Consider the following 20411-nt stretch of genomic DNA (forward strand, 5'->3'; position numbering starts at 1 on the left):
TCTAGCGCACAGGCCTTCAGACTCCAGGCACCAGGACAACAACGGCTGACGTGGGTATTCACTGGGCAGCCAAAGGAAGCATCCCCCAGCAAATCCCAGCGTCCTTTCCAGCACAGGCCAAGCTCAATGTGGAAGATGAAATAGCTCTACTTCATCCTTCTAGGAATGCACCTTGAGCTCTCTAAAACCATCCTGTAAGAAACGCCTTACACGTATACTAGAATAAGATGACTCAGTGGACTCTACAAAATAACTGAGCATTCAAAGAAACAGCCCAGAATGCTACCCCAGGAAAGCCTTACCCTCCTCTGTCGCTGCACCCCCGCCCCTGGCCCGTGAAATCACCACCTCGCATACCACTCCGACACATCTGCAGGTTTCCTGGGAGTGGAGTTAAAGTTACCAGCAGCTACTGCCTGCCTGGGTTCACGGGACGAATAGTGACATTATGGGAGGAATCCGTGGAGAAGCCATTCTGGATGGGCAGGCATCAGTCCCTGTGTCTCTAGTAAGAAAGGCTATGGAATTTCTGGTAGCCAAGAAATTCAGCAACAGCGGCTGAAAGCACCTTGCGAAGAGGAAGGCTTCTGGAAGCGGCACAAAGTGACTACACACCCAACAGGACATCATTGTCTTCATACTTTTTGGAAGAGATGTAACAAGGAAAGGTCAACTACTCAGAAACTAGGTGAATGAGCCCCGGAGTCTGCAGTCATTTCCCCGGCCCAGCCCACAGATGGAAGACATAACACAGAGAGGACTCACTGTAAGACCCCAGATAAAGAAAAATGCGAACAAGAGCGAGGACTTGGGGCGCACTCACTATGCAGTGGACGCTGTGCATGATGTGATGCTTTATGTTCATCCCCTTCATTCTGTACATTTATTCCTACTCCAGGGAGTAGATACTAGGATTATCATATTTGCTTTTACCACTTTTACAACAGAGAACACTGAGATCCTGTGTCGCTTGGCCATTGGCCTCGTCTAAGGCCATTCAGAAGTAAAATGGCCGTGAATGGAACCCAGGCGATCTCACCTCCAAGTCCTTCACCTTGGCACCGTTTTGTCCTTAGACAAGACCAACCCAGAGGCGGGCATCTGAGCAGCCTGCCTGGTTGAGGTGAGCCATGGGATAAAAGGACAAAGCTTTTTTAAAAAAAAAAACAACAACCCATCTCTCCCTTACCTCTCACAGCAGACACAGGACACTGGGCTGGGCTGGTCAGTGGTTCTCCTGACCATCCGGCCACTGGGGACCTTGGTGTTCACCTCCACAGGTGACACGTCCAGCCCCATGAGTGAGTCCCCACCTGGTAGCTGCTAGGCTGATGTTACTTCACTGTTTCTCCCTCCCACTATTTACCTGCAAACCTCATTCCCACTATTCATCTTCACATCCTTTTGGGGAGTGGAGGGCTAGTCCCACAAGCTGAAGGAAGGGGAAGGAAGGACATATCGGGATCCTTCTACCCAGGCAAGTCCTAGTCACTGGCAGGGAGCAGCAAGCACGTTCCAAGTCCCAAAGAGAGAGGCCCAGGAACACATCCCAGTCCCTTGCCCTTGGGATGGGGCAGCCAGAAAGTGCAAAAGGGGAGTTTAAGTCTTGTCACTGGAACCAGCTCAAAGAGGCAGGAATGTCAGACAGAATTATTCCTGCTGTTTCTCCTGCCCAGTGCCATTTTCCGAACTGGAATGTCAGAGGTGCAAGCTCCATCTGCCTGCTCCAGTCCCAGCTCTGCGTGCATGTGATCCCCAGCAGCCTCTAGGGCGGGGCTGCAGGGGGGAGGGTGAGCACGGTAAATCCTTGTCTGGGGGTTTGGTTTTTTGTCTCATCGTGAATTTTCCTCTGTTCATAAGGAACATAACACTGTGAAATTTGGGAACTAGGAGCCCAGGTCATGGGTGAAGTCTTCTCAAAGTTCTTTTTACTAATTCCTATTTACACCAAAGGTAAGAGGGAGCATAAATAGGAAAATCAGATGCCTAACAAAAGCGTAGGAACTTGACTGGGGAGAAATGTCTCTGGTATGCTCTACAACAAGAAAGTCAAAATAGGGTGATGTCAGCTCAAGTCTCCTTTCCCCCGATTCTGGAAGAAAGATCCTGTAAGCCCACCTAGTGCTGAAAGGCACACACAGCACTCCTGCCATGGGATTCCTCAAGTGGCTGTTCACCCTTCAGAAAGCACGTATGTGGTACCAAATGAAAGGCATCCATGAGATCCACCCCGCACTCCCCCCCACCCCCCGCCCAAAGATTCCTCCTTTTGGCTGACTCCTAAACCACCCTTTTGGTGGCAGGGAGCTGTAAATAGGAAGGACGTGAAGTATTCTCCCAGCTGGAAATGCCTGGTCTGGGTAAGCGTTCTGGGTCCAGGGTAGGTCCATTCCCTGGCTGGACTCGTGGACAGTCCTACACAGGAGCTTGCTTCCACAACCGGGGTCAGGCTCACTGCAGGTCTGGGAAGGGATATCAGGGCCCCCTGATGGAAGCACCCGGCTGGGAGGTAGCTCAGGATTGTAATGCACACTGGCGACCCCACCAGTCACATCCACATCTAGGCCCATGGGAACTTCTTATATCCCAGACTTGCTGAAACCCGGAAATGAGGTTAGCACTCCCGGTTACAGACTCTCCCAGAGGACATTCTGGATTGCTTAGTGTAGTTCTGCCCAAATCCCCAGGGCTGCAGGACTCCTCCAGCCCTCACCCTCGCTCCAACATATCCTCAAATTGTAAAGCCTCTTCCTCATTCTCCCTGTATCTCCTCTCACCCTGGGCCCAGCCCCATCCACCCACCCAACTGGACGGTGCTCCCAGGGACCTTTGTCCCAGGGAGCAGAGAATGGTACTAAGAATAGTGCCAGTCATGGGAAGGGGGAGTTCACACACTCGATGTGACTCACAATGGTGTCCCTGTCTGGGGGCCCCAAGGCAGTCAACGGCGTCCTTCACCATGCTGCCCTGGGGTGTCACACATCAGGAATCCGGTGGCATCACTGGGAAACTATGCTTCTCAAGTAGAAACTCTCAGCCACAACAACAGAGGGGTCCCTGTTAGAAGGGAGTCTCTCTCCAAAGAAGTGAAGGAGGGAGGGCACCCCCCCACCCCCCCACACACACTCTGGCTGGGCCTGCACACCCCTGCTGACTGCTCCCTCCAACTCCCTCGCTGGCTACAGCGGGGGGATTTCCTCTGACTGCTTTGTTCTTCTCAGCTTCTGGGTAAGAGAAGGGTTCTTAGTACAACACTGACAGTCCTGATTTGAAGAACATGACAGAACCTTAGAAGCAGAAGTATCAGGTGGGGGACCCTCAAGGCACTTGAGATCCAAGGTGTCATTTTTTTTTTTTTTTTTTTTTTTTTTTTTTAAGACAAAGCTTCAAGTAAGTTCCTACTCATCCGGGTGATGTTTCAAGCCCCTTCTCCTTGCCTAAGAACTGGAAGGCCCACCAATCTATCCGGATGGGAGCTGGTTCTGAAAATTCCCGTGTTGTTTTGCTGGTGTGGCTGGCAGTGCTCCCTTACTCTGGAGTCTAAGTGAACAAGTTCAATATACAGCAATGGGCAAGGACAAAATCTTAGTAAAATTCTCCTGGGAATCATCCTTTTCACTTGGCAATCTGTCAGTATCTTCTCATTTTCTAGTCCATGGCCACGGACTCACTGCTGGTGAACAGGGAGCAGGGCTGGACTACAGTTTTTCCTTTTCCTTTCAACTGCAAGTCCTCACCCCGTGCCCCAGCATGAGGCTAACAGAGGGTAGCTGATTTCCATGCAGACAGAGGTCCGCACGGAGCAGTATGCTCTCGGGTAGCCTTCTATTATGGGTTTGCTTATACCGAGACCAAGCCTGATGGTCTGTCTGCTCTGAGCCCATCTCTCTCTCGTCACGAGGATATACGCTACGCTCTCAGGGCAGAGATGGTGTTTTTTCCACTGGTGCAATGCAAAGCGAGATGGTGCCTCACCAACAAATACCAACAATCAAAAAGCGCCTTGCTGTTGAAGGAGCTGTGTGTTCCCTGTGCGCACGGACCGCATCTTAGTGACCCTTCTTTTCTCGGCAGGTGTGGGGTTTCGGACAAGCGCTCAATAAACATTTTCTGGCTCATGCTGTTGAACACTGGTCCCCTGCAGGAAGGTGTCAGGATCGGAAAGCCTACCCCAGCTGCTTCTCTCTATTAAACCCTATCTGGGACTAATCAACATGAGTGACTCCCAGGCTGTTGGATCAACATGTTCCCCAAAATAGAAACGCCCACATGGCCTGTCCTTTGGGGATTCATTTGCTACTTTGAGAAGTTAATCTCTTCAACTTGACTCTAAAAGTCAAATCAAATACCTCAGTGTGGGCAAGACACCACATTTATTTTAACCTATGAAACTCTCATGGTTGGTCACCCTTGCAACAGGGCAGACTCTGCCTTAAGAGCACACATCTGGCAGGTGGTCCTAAACCAGAGGAACGGGCCTTGACTGGCCCCTCCCTTCCCCCCAGGTGTCTCTACCCACAGCCAAACAATGATGGCAAAAACAGAACAGGCGAATCCTGAAATGACCCATCTGTTCACAGATCTATCTTCCTTCTCCTGCCACTGTAAAGGTGCCCACCGCGGCTGGTACGGGGGTGACCCCGGAGTCTAATAAGCATCACACCCTTCCTGTCAACCCCCTTCTAAACCAAAAGATGGCCAAACCTATGTCCACTAAGTCCTTATGAAATGAAGTTGAATTTGACAAGCAGCAAACATCCTGACAATGTCTTGCCCTCCTGCTCCTGACCATTTCTTGCCCTCTGGACCAAACCCAACCTGAAGATACAGACATCTTCTGCCTGAGGATGAATAACTCTTGGATGGTTTGGCCACTGAAGCACTAAGAAGATTGTTAAAAGAGATGGAAGGGCAGAGACTGCTTGATATTTTGGCATGGGGTTATGTCTGTAGGTACCTTCTCCCCACTTCTTCTGAGTGATGCCCATCCTTTGCCCCCCCCCAACCCAATCTCCTCTCCTCTCATCTCCAACACGATCTAAATATGGTACATTCCATAACCAACAATGTCTTGGTTCAATGAATCACGTGTTCTATCAATAAATTCCTATATCAATGGCTAATAACTCAAGGGCAGCAGGTGGGGATATAGGTTCTAATAATTCAATGTACAACTACAAAGAACACTATCTGACAGGTGCTTGCAAAACACACTCCATGAACATAAGGGACAATAACTTCATGAACTTGCATTTATTTGCTGCTGAAAGAGCCAGTAGCTAACAATGGAAGCAAGTCAGAAAACAGCTCTCAAATCATGTAAATCCAGCCTTTGATGTCAAGTCCGTGTCCCTGGCATGTTAGACCAAAAGAAAGGAGAAAGAATTTCAAAAAAATTTAAAACAAACAAACGTGTCAGGCAGTGGAAAACTGAGAGATGAGAGCAGATAGTACCTTAAGAAATTTAAAAACATATATATGCCCAAGGAATGCCCCAAGTGGGGAGGTCAAGCATCCAGCACTTTGCACCCACCTCCTCCCTGATTCACTGCTCGATCTTACACAACAAATATAACCTCTCTGGGCTTTAATTTTCCCATCCCTAAAATGGAAATAGTTATCCCTGCTCCTCCCTACTTTATAGAGATGTCAACTGAGTCCCTGTTATTAAAAAATATATAAAAATAAATTTAAATATATATATATATACACACATGTATATACAGAGGCGACCACGGTGTCAAACATTTTGGGAACAATCTAAAATACAACAGTGGGATTGAACAGAATAATGAAGCAACAGAAAATGTACTTTTAAAGCAGACTTTTTTTTTTTTTTAAAGATTTTATTTATTTATTCATGAGAGACACAGAGAGAGAGAGAGAGATAGAGAGGCAGAGGGAGAAGCAGGCTCCCAAGGAGCAGGGAGCCCGATGCGGGACTCGATCCCAGGACCCTGGGACCATGACCTGAGCCGAAGGCAGACGCTTAACCATCTGAGCCACCCAGGCGCCCTAAAGCAGACTTTTCAAAGAAAGACAAGCAAAAAGGATGAAATTTTTAAAAACTAAACACAGCAAAACACTAGATAAAATTCAATTATTCTTCCAAGAATTAAATTGGCCTTTTACATGGCAACTTTCGAAAAGGATAAAGTTGCAGTCTAAAGTGTATAAATGTGACCTTTTAAAAAAATACCATACATGAGAACAACCAGTGCGGATCTGTTAAACTTCGGGATAACTCTGTGCAGTTCTTGCTCTGATTCAAAGTAGGTGCGCACAAAAAAGAACAGATGCAAACTACTTTGCAAGTGAAAGTATCACAGACATTTACGGTTTGGGGAAATCTTCGCCACAGACAGACTTAGATCCTCTTTCCCCCAGTGTGCTTTCCTCCCTAATCATTTATGCTCCTCACAAAGCACACTCCACCTAATTATTATGTAGGGCTGACCCAGGAATTCAGCAGCATTGCCCATAAATGTCGGGCCTAGAGTTTGGGCCTAGAGACGGATCCCACAGCGTGAACTGAAGATAAAGCGGAAAAGTCCTATCCGGCTAATCAATGTCCAAGACAGACCGGGCCACAAGTTCAGGTGGCAGGCCACAGGTCGGCCGGGCTGCCCCACCTGGAACAGACATAAGTGAGGCTCCCCAGCCCATCTGTCTTGGCCCCGAGAACAAAACAGTTACACGCTCTAGAGTGTGGAGGAAAGACCCTTGTTATCGCCTGGGCTCCTCGCACCTGCACGTGTTCAAGTACACCTGTGTGGGGGTGGAAGGAGAAAGGAGTCTTCTCTTAAAGGGGCAGGCTATATTCAAATGCAGCCACCTCTTCCCTCCAAACCCAAGGACTTTGTCTAACCATGCTCAACCTACCACTCAGACACAGACTCGGATAGAAAGCTAGGAAAGCTCAAGTCAGGAAGTGGGTTCTTATAGAGCTTTTCCTTCTGATGTCTTCTAGGTAACTGACTGTTTTCAGAAGTCACCAGAAATGGGTTAGGTTTGGATTTGAGGGTACAGGGTAAGAATTTTGTTAGAAACCAAAGAAATGCTTCTTTGAACCAATGCAAATGTCAAAAGACAATGCCTCCCCATGATGTATCGAGGGAACAGGAAGAAAGAAAGGTATGTTCGCTGATTTGGATTAGAAAGATGAACTTGAGGCGTCTGAAGCCTGTAGTTTGTGGGCTGAGTGCAATCTGTGGAATTTATTTTATCCTAACAGTATAGCTGCCCCTGCATATCAAGGATGAGAGAAATGACTAGCGAAGTCTGTTAGAAGTCTTGGGGAGGTGAGCTACATCCCAAGTGGTCATCGGGACATTGAAGTTTTCAAACCTTCGTCCAGAAAACAATTTCTGAGCACCCCCACCGAATGTAAGGCGTGGTAGCCAGATTGGGTTGGATGACAAATAGAACGTGAATGACAGCGAGGAGGCAACCGAAGAAACACGTTTTGTTTCACCATCGTGTGAAGAGCTGAGAGTGTCCTACCTACGCCTTGCTTTTAAAGAAGAAAGGACCGAGAACCTAGCCTTGAGGGGCCTGCACAAGAAACTGCACCCACCTCGGCTCTGAATGTCAAACACCTCCTCAGCTCTGCGCCCTGTGGGCACCTCTCCAGCGAAGAGCCTCCCGGCCTCCCGTCAAAGTTCAAACTTTCACATTCACTCACTTTAGGAGAACTTTCACTCTTGTGATTCTCAGGGAGAGGTGAGTCACACAGAAGACAATGCCATTTGCTTTGTTACAGTCAGCAATATGCACGGAGCGCCAAAGCCTACGGCGGGCCACTGAGGGAGAGCATCGGGACCAGGGTCGTGAGCCCTGCTGTGCACCTAGCCAGACAGAACAACCGTGCTGGCCTATCTGACAATGCACATTCATCAGTCAGGTGCGGTGTGGCAGTCACCCGAGCGGCGGGAGCCATGACAAGGGGCGATGGAGACCTCCCGCTGCAGGAGGAGGGGACGCGAGCTCCTCCAGTGGGCAGCGCCGACCTGAGGGTTCCCCAGGAGCCTGGCCAAACCTTTCTTAGAACCGAGCTGCAGATGGAGGCTCTTCTCTATCCAGATCCTCCTTCCCTCTCTCCTTTTCCAGGTGACAGACCTGCAGCATGGTAGAAAGGCTCCCCCACCTTCCCTAGCCATCCCCCCCTTTGTCCTTTACAGATCTCCCTCACACCCCAATACATGTCTTGCGAGTCTAACCATGTCTTGCCATCTACGTCTTAGCAGACCCCAAACAACACACTAACAAGTGACTGTTTTCCCACTAATTGTCTGATATCGTGAAAAACTTGGAAGGGCATCTTCCTTGTGGTTCTCTGTGTGACTTCAGGCTAGACCTCTTTCCCTGTCTGAACCTTGATTCCCTCATTTGTACAATAAGGATAACTGAAGCTACCTCGTGGGGTTGTCAGTGATAGTTTAAAAAAAAAAAGGCAATGTACATGAAAGAGGCTAGGACTCAGCAGGAGCTTAATAAACATGTGGGTTGAGCTGAATAGCTGAACACACATGACCTAATCGAATATGAAATATCTTCTGGGCCCTACGTCACTGCCACCAATACTGGAATTCTCTAAATAAAATACACTATCCCCTGGACCTCAAGGAATATAAATATAGAATTATAGTGGAGGGGCGCCTGGGTGGCCCAGTCGGTTCAACATCTGCCTTCGGCTCAGGTCATGATCCCGGGGTCCTGGGATCGAGGCCCACATCAGGCTTCCTGCTCAGTGGGGAGTCTGTCTGTCCCTCTGTCTCTGCCCCTCTCTCCTTCCTGGGCACGCTCTCTCTCTCAAATAAATAAATAAATAAAATCTTTAAAAAAAGAGAATTATATTGGAAAGACGGAGGCTGGAGGATAATACGGAACAGTAGTATGCGCTACGTGCCCAGCAAGGGTTCTGGGCGCTTTCCACAACCTATGCCCTCAATTCTCACAACAACCCTCTGAGAGAGTAACTACTATTATTAGCATCTTGCAGATGAGAATCCTGAAGCACAGTGATGCTAGCCTGGCTGAGGTCACACGCGGTCCGTGGCAAAGCCGGGCCACACTCAGGCTGCCTGGCTCCCGAGTCCGGCTCTTCACGCATACAGGAAACTACCCAGGGCTTACACAGTCTGACAAGGCCTCCCTCTCGGGTGTTTTACCGGGACTGAAAAGAGAAGGCAGACCCTCCAACCAGCGGGCCGCACATGAAGGCTGCCATCGGGAAGATGGGGAGAGAACAGATTCCCTTGAATTGAGTCTCTGCCGAGGACCAGTGAGTGCACTGCTCAAGCTCCAGAGCAGTGAAGACCATCCAAGGAAAAGAGAAAGATGCCAAGGGGCACCAGCAGGAATATGTCTGGCAGGACCTTTCCCAACAGAAGCTGCGGGGAGTTTCCAGGGCCTGTTGGTTAAGGGCAACAAGGTATGGAGGCCTTAGCAGCACCCGGGTTAAATTTTGCTCAGTGGAAACATTTTACTTCAAAGACAAAAAAGGTGGAGCCTCAAACTGGAGACAGAGCCGAATTCCAGAACAGTCACCACCCAATTCCATCCTATGTAGTTAGATTGTGTTAAAGAAACAGTGACCCACAAAATGTGAGACTTCGGGACACCTCTGAAACAGGCAGGGAGCTGTCCCCAGAAGAGAGGGGTGCCTTGCAAGTTTCCTGCAATCCCAAAGCCATGCACCCGCTCAGCCTCGGATCGCTGGAAACAACACCAGGGACTGAGGCCCATTTTGCAAAGTAGAAATGGGCAGAGACAGCTTGCAAGGTATTGCTGTAACTGAATCAAGACAAGGAGGTGGTTCAGTCAGCTGGGGTCTTCATAAACACCTGGCGGAGAAGGAGAACCTCCCTTTCCACATTTTTTAAAAGACATTTAGAGAAAAAAAAAAAATTAGCCAGGAGGCCGAATCCTGCTACCTTGTGATCCTTTTCTACTTGTGGCCAATCAAGAGGCAGAGCAGTGAAAGTGTTCTCTGGGCCACGGAAAGGAACTTCTCCTCTCATCCAGTTCAAATTTCCCAAGGGGTTTCCCTCTCCCATGCTCCAAAGTATTTTCCCATCAGTCTCATAACTGAGCATCACATTAACCCATTATTCCAGGGAGATGCCCCCAAACCATTCCACGCACCCCCCAGGACCCACCGCCAAACACAGCACAGAGAATGGGAATCCCGCCCCGCTTCTAAGATGCTGGCTGGCAGCAAGGTCCCATTTAGGCCAAGGGGGTCTGCCTGGCTTCCTGCAACCTACTAAACACAGGGCCTCTGAGCCAGAAAGGGGAGACATTCTCTGTTGCTGCCTTTCTCATTTCTAAGCTCTTTTCCCCCATTCCATCCAGGCACTGCCCACGGATGCCCTACAGTGATACTGTGGCAGCCCCCAGCCATCTCCAGCTTTGCCTGCCCCAAGAACCTCAGGGCTCCTGGAAAAGATGGCTCCTGCCCCGAACAGAGCTCTATATTCCTGTCAACAAGCTGTCTCTTGGGGCGCCTGGGTGGCTCAGATGGTTAAGCGTCTGCCTTCGGCTCAGGTCATGATCCCAGGGTGCTGGAATGGAGCCCCGCCTCAGGCCCTCTGCTTGGCACGGAGCCTGCTTCTCTCTCTCCTTCTACCCCTCCTCCTGCTTGTACTCTCTTGCTCTCTCTGTCAAATAAATAAATAAAATCTTAAAAAAAAAAACAAAACAAGTTGTCTCTTCTTCAATTCACACTGTCTTATACTGATAGTATACAGACACTATATTCCAGAGCTTGGGTTGGGTAATCATCCCTCCCTTCGCCCCCAAATTAGAAAGCTCTACGCTATTCCTAATAACATACCCACCTGGGTTAGGAATTTCAGAACTCTTCTGCACAAATCCACGCTGCACTATGAACTGCTTAGGTGACCCCCTCAGACCCTTTCCTTATCAGTAACTGAGGCTCGTACCAAAAGCTTCCTCAGTTGTTATTTGTACCTGAGTACCTTGAGATTATTTTGCAATCCAGTTTTCCTTCAGAAAACTGTGATTTCAGGTAACGCTGCCAAATCTCAGGTTTCATTCTGAATTGAAGGGCTTTGAAGCACTTCCTTTGCAGTGAAGTTATTTATTTTCAAAAACATGTTTTAGCAGTCGCTCTGGGTTACTGAACTCTAAAACTTTACTACAAGCCAGAACTCCAAGGTTCTGGGCTTGGCCTAGGGACTTTCTTACTGTGTGTGACTTGAGACTGGTTCTAGACCCACCTATGACATGGCGAGAAGATTTCTTTCAGGCCAGAAGCAATTTGAGAGAACCTACGGGGAGTGCATGGGGCTTCTTTTTCTACAAGACTGTGTGTGATGTTTGGTGCAAAAATATTTGAAAGTTGAATTCCAGATGGTCCCAAATTTAGCCAGAAGGAAAATGAGGAACTGCATTTTCACAAATCTGCACAGCACTAGAAGAAAGAATTTTGTGACAGTTAATGAGTGGCTTTGGGTTTAGCCTTTTTCAGGCTTCAGGACGAAAAAAAAGACCCTAGCCACCTCATTCACAATGATGCAACTGTGGGTGGGGACATACCCGGGCAATAGAATTACTACCAGGCCGACTCAGGAACAGGTGCAGAAGTGCTAGGAACAGATGCCTTATCTGTGGCAATGCCTTATCTGTCTGGCAATCTGGAGTGAAGTTCGATGAAGGTGACTTATAGGCCAATAACTCCAGACTGAAGCCAAAGGCTAGCACTATGTCCTACACACCGCTACCCATATACACACAGTGCTAATTGGTAACAAGTGGACACAAGGCCCCTAATCTACTGTATGAAAGCAACTGAGATAAGCAGTGAGTATCCTCATTCCTTAACATGGAGAAAGATTTCGTAGTCGAGTGAGACATCTGGCACTTAAGATTCAACTCATGAGCTACTTCTGTGCACATGGCAATTATCTGGTCTTGAATAAGTCACTTTTTGTGCCTCAGTTTTATCATCCATAAAATGGGGCTGGAAGAGGAGAGAATACCAGTCGACAAATCAGTATATTCTTCTATAGCTACTGCAGTTGGAGAGAAAAAAAAAAAATCAGAGATCCCTACATTTTTCAGGGATCTGGAAAGCATACTGCTTAGGTCTATTAAATAGGCAGAAAACGCTGGGCCACTTCTCTTGGATTGTTTTGTAATTAGATGGGGTTCATAATGTATCTTCAAACAAGAGAAAATGGAGCTTTCTGATTGTATCAGTTTGATAACCGTAACAGTTCACAGTAAGGTAGGAAGGTACATTTTGGCGGAAGCCAGCATTGCATTTGATGTATTCTTAACTCAGCTCACAGGCAGGCTTTCAAGCCATGTTATCTGCCCCCACATCTTGACCTAATTTAACAAGTTGCCATGGGAGCCCAGTGAAGGTTGATGCAATTTTCTTATCTTCGGAGGAAGAATGTAACTGTGCAAGAGAATGTGAAAATTCGGTTTCTAACTGATTTCCACACGTACAGTGCAGTAACTAAGACATCATGTGAAGAAGTGAAATGTATTCCTTTGAAGGTGATATAGACAAAGGCCCCCCGTGTATAATGGCAGAGAAATGACTCTCTTCCCAGCTTGAAGGATCCATGCATACACACTGTAGTTCAGGCCAAATAACAGTGATATAAAGGTACCACTGCTCCTACCGTGTGGCCATGCAGACTCTGGAGTATTCGGATTTTAAGGGAATGAACAAAAAGGAGGCAGAACTTGAGATGGAAAATAGGTCTAATTTTTACAAGAAACAAAAAGTTTGCCAACATTCATACAATGCTTTCCACTTTCCAAAGCACTTTTCCAAACTTCAGCTCATCTTAACATGTCCGTGTAAGGTCAGAGCCCCGTTTCTAGGAACCCCAGGCACCGCATGCTCCCAGGCTGGTGGAGAGGGCTGCAGAGGCTCCCTATCCCCAACTCCCTAGGATGTACCTGGAATGCTAAGGGACCACAGTGAACATGCAAGGGCAAAGGAAACACCACATAGAATTAGTTTGCAGTGTGGACAGATGTTCACCAGGCACTGAGCCCAGGGAAAACGTCACCAAAATTTGGGCTGCCCCCCACGTGCCTCACAAATCCTGACCTTCATTCAGACCACAGCATGAAGAAAATCCAGTCCAAGTCTAAGGACAATTATAATATCTTGAATTCGACAAGATAATGAACCCCCAAGGGCAACTGGCCCTTATCTGCACTCAACATGTGCTCAGAAACATTTGCTGAAACAATGGATTGGTTATAACGGAGCTCCCTGCACCCCATGTCTAGTACAATGTCTAGCACTCATTTGTTTAATTAATTGATTTAGTTAAATCACATTTTCACAGATCTCCCACCACCAAGATAAGGATGAACACTTCCACTTCACTAAAAGTAGAAAAAGGTACAAGGTAAATTTGCCTAAATCACACAGTGTGCTAGAGCTGGGGCCGGGGGGGGGAGTGGCCCAGGGGACTTCTGTTTTCTGGGCTATTGTTCTTACCACCATCTGAAACGGTGTGAAAAGTTACATCCCCAGGGTCAGAGAGCAACACTGGATGGTGAGACGCTTAAAACGTGCTTTTTAATATAAGGGACTACTTCAGTCTTCGAGGCCTTTAACTGAGTCACCTTTCCTTTCCTTCCACTCACTGAATATTCCCTTAGAGAGAGAGAAGGAGAGACAGAGAGAGACAGAGAGACGGAGGGAGGGAGGGAGAAAATGAAAGCACCTTTTAAAAACAACCCATCCAGATAAGGGGGGACATCCACTGTAACTCAGACCTCCAGGACATGCCTATATTTGTGCTGAAAGAACTTTCTGGGGCTCTTATGTGTTTGGCTCTGAGTCTGGATTGCCAGAGAAGACTCTTGGGCAGCACACTGGTGTTGGCTCTCTTGATGGCAGTTCATTTATCTAATTTGTATTTCATATTCGTCCCTAGTTCTTAGAATTTCTGATTCATCCCTGTCTGTCTCGCCCTGAAACTGGGACACTTGGAAAGATTCCCCAACTCTCAGATAATTCTTTCAAAGACTAAGCTCATCTAAGTTAAAACGCTTTAAGTCACTCTTGTAGACTGTTAGCTCTGTAGGCTTCTCCCACATAGAAAATGCAGTAACTAATACATGTCACACTTTCAGAGGGGTTTCTATCTGAGGTGGAGACCAGGCTTTTACCCTTCCCAGAAACTTCTAGATCTTCTGCAGGGTAGCCAGGGATCCTTACCAGAATCTTATCCCATGAAGGTTGACCTCAACCATAAGGCTTTCTTTGGCCATAACCCAGACTTTAGAACTTAAAGTCAGTTTACTCAGTCTCATTATCCACAAAACTACCCTAAGTAGCAAACTTCTCATTATGACGTACCTAGCTAAGAGAGAATGATGCCATGGGGTTAGAACAATGATTGTGGATGCCGGTGGTTATAGGGGACATGATGCCAGAGAGAATACAGAAATACTTCCAATAAGGACAAAGCAATTTGAGGACTTGGTGCAAACTGCAGACGAGCTGGCCTTTACCTGCAGCAAATGGCAGAGCAGCACGAAAACAGAACCAAGCGCAACCAGTTAGAGACACCGCCGCCTGCAAAGCCCACAGAGTCATGCTGGAGGCTCCTTGGCCTTTCCTTTCTCCCCCTGATTAAGCTGCACTTCTCCCCTCCTTCATCAGTATCCAACTGGAGTTCAGGGCTTAAAATACCTAGGAGCTAAAGCTACAGGAGCCAGGACGGACTCTTGCACATCTTGAAAGAGACTGAACTTTCTTTTCCTCATTCCAGATGTCCTTCAAGGAAAGCGGTGACTTCTCTAACAGTCTGCTGTCCAGAGATGGGGGAGGATTCCCTTGAAAATCAGCACGTTCCCACACACTAGTGACGTTCAAGCAAAGACTATGGGAGGTTCCAGTAGAAAAAAACAGGGTAGGGGACCTTTACGTGCCTTTCTGGGTCCTGACTCTCTATAGAGAGCTTGTTGCTACCTCAAAACACAGACATAATTCCTGAGCACCTCTTCATGCAATGCACTGCCCTAGGAGCTATGTGGGATGCAGCATAAAAGGCACACTCCTGATCTCTGAAGGAGTAATTTCTCCAAGCTTTTGAGTTGTTCTCAAAGCTCAGCTCGCTTTCCTAGTAAAATCTTGAGGCTTCCCTGACACAAGAATAAGGATCAAGCACACTCTTAAGATCAGACAGGTACCTCCCTGGAAACACAGGTAGGACTGTTTGCCTCCATCCACATAAAGGGTACCCACATGTCAACCTGTCCAGGGTGGAGTCAATTAGAAGAGAGTAGTGGCCTACACCGCAGCCGAGTAATCAAAGCTTAAAATAAGCTCCACTCACGACACAATTCCTAAATCTTAGAGAACACTACAATCCTATAGAACGGATCTGATAGTCAACCCATGAACACTCCTTGGACATTTCTCAGATACACTCGTCACGCGTCTCCAAGGTTAGGCAGCACCCAGGCTGACAGCTCATTCAGACAATGAATTGTTTTACTAGCAGATTCTTAATCAAAGCCTAAGCTCTCAACATGCATCTTCTTTTCCCTATGCTCTTTCTTCATTCACCACAACTAGAACTTTCACTCCTAGAAGAAAATCAGTAATAAAGCTAAATGAGAAAAACAAAACAAAACAGGTTTCCTACAGAGGCCAGGACCTGGACAGAGTACAATGTGACTAAGGACCTTTTCCCATTTGAACAGCAAGCCTAATGAGAATTCTACTACAGAAGAATCTAGAGCGTAAGCCATTCAGTCAGTGAGGCCCTTGAGAGAGAAGGTCTTCCTACCACTCTTGGAAATGATCCCTAGGAAAGAATGATGCTGTTTACTTGCAAAAACTGATGGCCAGTCACAAACAGAGTGGTGTGAGAGACTGACCCTAGAATCTTCTTCTCCCCACTCCTCCAAAAAAGAAAGAGGCTGACTTCGGTCTCTAGGAATATGCGCATGGTGCCTTCTAGAGAGCCCACCCATGGCGACAAGCGCAGAGAGGCTGCTGAGGTAGGGGCAGGGCGCCTACCTGTGTAGCCAGCCAGGGCAGCAGCAGGAATGACAGGTTTGTCCTTGTTGAGGTCAGCACGGTCACGCACATAGTCCTTGAAGGTGCCCTTGGGCTTGTGGTTGGGCAGGGCGGCTGGATAGTCCTCTGAGTCGAAGCTGTCATAGGAGGGGACGCGCTGCAGGCTGTTGAAAGACGACTGGCTGCTCCAGGACTGCGTAAGGCGGTCACAACTATCGTAGCTCTCCACGCTCTCAAAAGAGTCCTGGCCCCCGAGCTTACCTGGAGGTAGAGGAGGTAGGAAGAGGGCAGGGGAGGAGGGATTGGGAAAAGACAACTGTAAAAACCCTCTTAGTGAGGACGGATTGCTCGTCAGACCTGCAGGAGGGATGGAAGAAGGGGGAGGCCAGTGGAAACGGAAGCTCATGGCTTTCCTCTGGGGAAGGGCACCACACGGGGCCACAGTCCGAGGGCCCATTGCCTCTGTGTTGTCTTGTGTTACAGGCCTAGGACAGAGATTCCTTGCATGCTGCTCATACTGTCAGAGGGAGACAGCAGTGTTTGGGGCCTCAAGACTTCTAGAGCCGGAAATCCAAAAGTGGAGAATCACCCTTGAGATTACGGAATTTCTGGCTGACGTATTAGACTCAACGAAGAGATGAAGAAATCTCAGCAGTGTCAGGCTCAACTCCCTATTCCCACTCAGGCCAATGAGATGATTTCAAAAGGCCAAATTTGGCAATATATTTTGGTCATAAGAAAAAATATTCCATTAGACTAAGAGCAGATTGAACTTCCTTGACCTTGGAACATAAGTGTTATTTTTTAGCATTTTTTTCCAAATACTATTTTAAAATGAATTATATGCCCTGCCTCCATGCCTTCTCAAATCGAGAAATAAGTAATGAGATGCTTTTTCCAGGAGTTAAAAAAAACAAAAAACAAAAAACCACTATCGCTCTTCTAAATAGAAAAATCCATGTTCTTCATCCTCTCCAAGTACAACTTTGTACTTGGAATTTATACTTCAGTGGGGGAGTGTGGGCAATAAAACACAAAGGAGTTGATTAAAGAGTTAAGGTCCATAGCAAAGTCAGAAATCCTTTACTCTATGAGTTGCTTAAGGCATTCTTAACTGACCACAAGATCATGCAAGTTCATTAATTTCCCAAACCAGGTTATAAACAGCTGCTACGATTGCATAAGAGCTCCTAGAGAAATTTCCATTGGCAAAAATGCCATGAAAAGGAAGACTAACCCAAAAAATAAATAATTTGGAGGAAAATAAATGTATCTAAAAGCTGAAAAGCACACAGGAATATTTTCTATGTTCCCCTTTCAGATACTTTTCAGGCAACCTAAATTAAATCACCACGGGAGACTACATGACGACCTCAGGTCAGCACTGGCCAAGAGGCAAATGGATGTGACAAACGTGTGTGTAGAAATACTAGGTCAACTCTCAATTGTTCAGGGGTGGCTGGTCTACGATAGAGTTTAAAACCCAGAATACGGTTGGCCAATACAAGCTAATACTGGTGGTTTTCTGGTGTATTCTCCCCTGCATAATAGTGGGGAATGGCTAAAACAGTGGAATTCAAGCATTTAATTATGGTGTCTAAACCAAAATTAAATATACAGTAAACAGGAGGGAAGATACGTCGCTCATAAAATTTAAACAAGCAACCAAAAACAATCCAAGATAAGAGGTATTCAGTTAAATCTATATATTTTTTGTAAAGCCACTGTTGTAAGATCTCCTGAACCTCTTACCCCCTCCAATACTGCTGTTAACAGAAAGGTAGTTATGTATCCACTTGATCCCATTCCTTCCTCCAATCATCCAAAGAAGAGTAATCTCTAGAAGGCAGACTAAGAGCTCCATGGGTTACTGGCACCGCCTACCCCATCCACTGGCACATATGTAAGTTTTTTATTATCATAACAAATGAAAGAATCGTCTTTTCCAGAAATTCACATGAAAAGACTCAAGAAAACAGCCTACAACCAGAATGCAATAGCCTCTTTTTAACAGAACAAGGAAAATTTGCGGCATCTCATAAAAAGGCGTTTGCTTAGGCCAGCTACCCATCTTAATGGTCATTCAATTTCTCTGTGAGACAAACACACCAACAGCCTAAGAAAGAGAATTCATCTTTTCGTGGAGAACACCCCAGCAAGTCACCAACACTTTAGGCAGCATTTATACTTCAATCTTTCTGAAACGATTCTCTCGCTATCAGTCACTTTTCTATTTGGAGGGCATAGAGACTGAACTTTCCAAAGCAGGAGAGCTGAGTTTCCAAGGAGCCCCAAGAAGCAAGGGCACTAAACTAGGCCATAACCACCCTCTGGCAGCCTCTCAAACATGAGCCAAATGTAACTCTGTTGAGAGTTGCGGTTTATAGCAGTAGGCTGCTTTCATTTTAGCTCTATTTCACAATCCTGGAGCTGGGAACCTTCGTTTACGGGTATTTTCTCCAAAAATGGGTTGGATCCAACTGGATTAGGCACTCAGTTATGCTACTGTGCTCAGGCAGGGAAGCCTGTGTCCTCTAAGACGCCCACTGGCCGGCTTCTCTGTGAGCTGTCTCAGAGCAAGGCCTTCCAAAGCCATCTGACTCCACCAAACAGACCTGAGAGCACGCTACACAGTAGACGAGGTAGCCTCCCCAGCAACGCTCTGGACACCCTGACACAAAGACAGTACTCAGAGTCCAAAGAAGTGGGACACAGAAGCACTTTGTAGCCTATAATGCAGTATAGGGACACTGTGATCATTACTACTAATCATCAGCTAGCAGTCATGCTCTCTGTCTAACTGCTCACCGCACGTCCAAGGGCTGGTGTGCGGGACCTCTAACATGCAAACAGCAGCTGGGAACAACAAGAGCTTCCTCTCCGGTGCCGATGGTCAGTTTGCTCGGAGGGAGGGGGAACGGGGTCAGAGAGAAACATCTCCTGCCCCTCTGCTCGGGTTGCTATCTGGTCCCCCAGTCACTGACATGGGGTTGGAAGGATGGTGGGGCCCTAAACCCAGAGCCGAGAGAAGGAGAGGGAGAAGGGACAATCACACAAAAGCAAAGCCAGACGCAATTTAGAAACAAGGTGACGGCAGAGCTCCCCGAGTGACACCGTGCCTGGGCCCAACCCTCAGTCAGCCCCGGCCTCATCACGTCTATGCACAGAAAGCCCCATGAGAAAGAAAGTAGTTTTGTTGCTTTGACCTGCCTGAAAAAAAAAAAAAAGAAAGAAAGAAAGAAAAAAGGAAAAAAGGAAAAAATACACATACATGTGTGTATGTATTTAAATAGACATGCATCCAAAAATAAAAAAAGAGTCAGAAAGGGGAAGGCAAAACTGGTTCCACCCAACCCCTTCGGTCTGACACACAAACACCCTGGGGCCCTAAGAAGGAAGATTGCAGGTTCAGATTTTGCTAGGGACTTTCCCTCTGCAGGGCCCGCCGCTCTTCCTAGGGCCTGCTGGGAGGAAGCGTGAGGCCGAAGCTCGAAGAACACGACAACATGGATGGCCCCTGGTGCCTGCAGAGTGATTCTTCAAAGTAAAGATGTCTTTGGGCTCCGCTCTGAGAGACTCAGAGGAGGGGCGCAGGGTGATCCCTAAGCAGAAATCACTACAAGGCCGGCCAAGCCCGACTCCTGCAACCAAATGCCTCAGAGCACCACTCGGATGAGCTTCTCCTGTTCCTCTTCCTGTTCATAGTTTTTTTCCCCTTTATCCACTGGAAAAATCTTTTTTTTTTTTTTTTACATCTCTCTAGAAATTGGCTAGTTCTTCCTCGATGAACAAATCCCTCCTTACAGAGGACTGCACTTCTCTCAGACACAAAACAATCTGGACACTTGAGGAGGTGGGCTGCACCTCTGAGCATTCGTGTCCTGATCTTAAATTCGGGTGTACTTAACTTTCTTCCTTTTTTATTTTTCTTGCTTTATAAAGTGAGTCAGCTCTATTTTGAAACATTTACTTCACTGTCAGTGGATATTTTATCATTGTCATAAGTCATGTCAACAAGAGTACCTTCTTCTGGAAGCCTCTGGCCAACTCTCTCCCTGGTCCTCTAGCTAAATACACACTTTCACCACACTGCTGATGACTGGTTCCAAATAAACCGTTGGTTAACCATCTTGTATCTCCCCAAACCAAAGAAGTCGCAGGAGGCTAGAGAGCCCAGATTGAGAAACAGAGGTCATTCAGATAGCAAGCCCAGGTCTGCAGTCTGACGCAGGACTACTCTGGGAGGATCGCTAGGCTACGTGGGAAGCTAAGAGCTTTCCAGGAAGATCACCTGAACCATTCTTAGCAGATTATGTCTTCCCCAAGCAAAATGCTGTCACAGAAGATAAATCACACCTTAAAAAACAACCACCTTCAA

General features: G+C 47.2%; 1 protein-coding gene across 5 annotated transcripts in view; it reads right to left on the reverse strand.

Moving 5' to 3' along the window:
- The window catches only part of ETS1 (ETS proto-oncogene 1, transcription factor), a 112039-nt gene that overhangs the window by 3804 nt on the left and 87824 nt on the right, over positions 1–20411 (reverse strand). For 3 of the 5 annotated variants that reach the window (XM_073903963.1, XM_025893550.2, XM_025893551.2), the window contains one exon: positions 16034–16294. The exons of the other annotated variants lie outside the window; for them this stretch is intronic. In XM_073903963.1, coding sequence (XP_073760064.1) covers positions 16034–16294 — 261 coding nt within the window. The remainder of the gene's footprint in view (positions 1–16033; positions 16295–20411) is intronic. 5 annotated transcript variants of the gene reach the window in all.

The sequence above is a fragment of the Callorhinus ursinus genome, unplaced genomic scaffold, assembly GCF_003265705.2.
Source record: "Callorhinus ursinus isolate GAN/ISIS: 27379988/994484 unplaced genomic scaffold, GSC_fseal_2.0 scaffold19, whole genome shotgun sequence".
In the NCBI taxonomy this organism is placed as follows: Eukaryota; Metazoa; Chordata; class Mammalia; order Carnivora; family Otariidae; genus Callorhinus; species Callorhinus ursinus.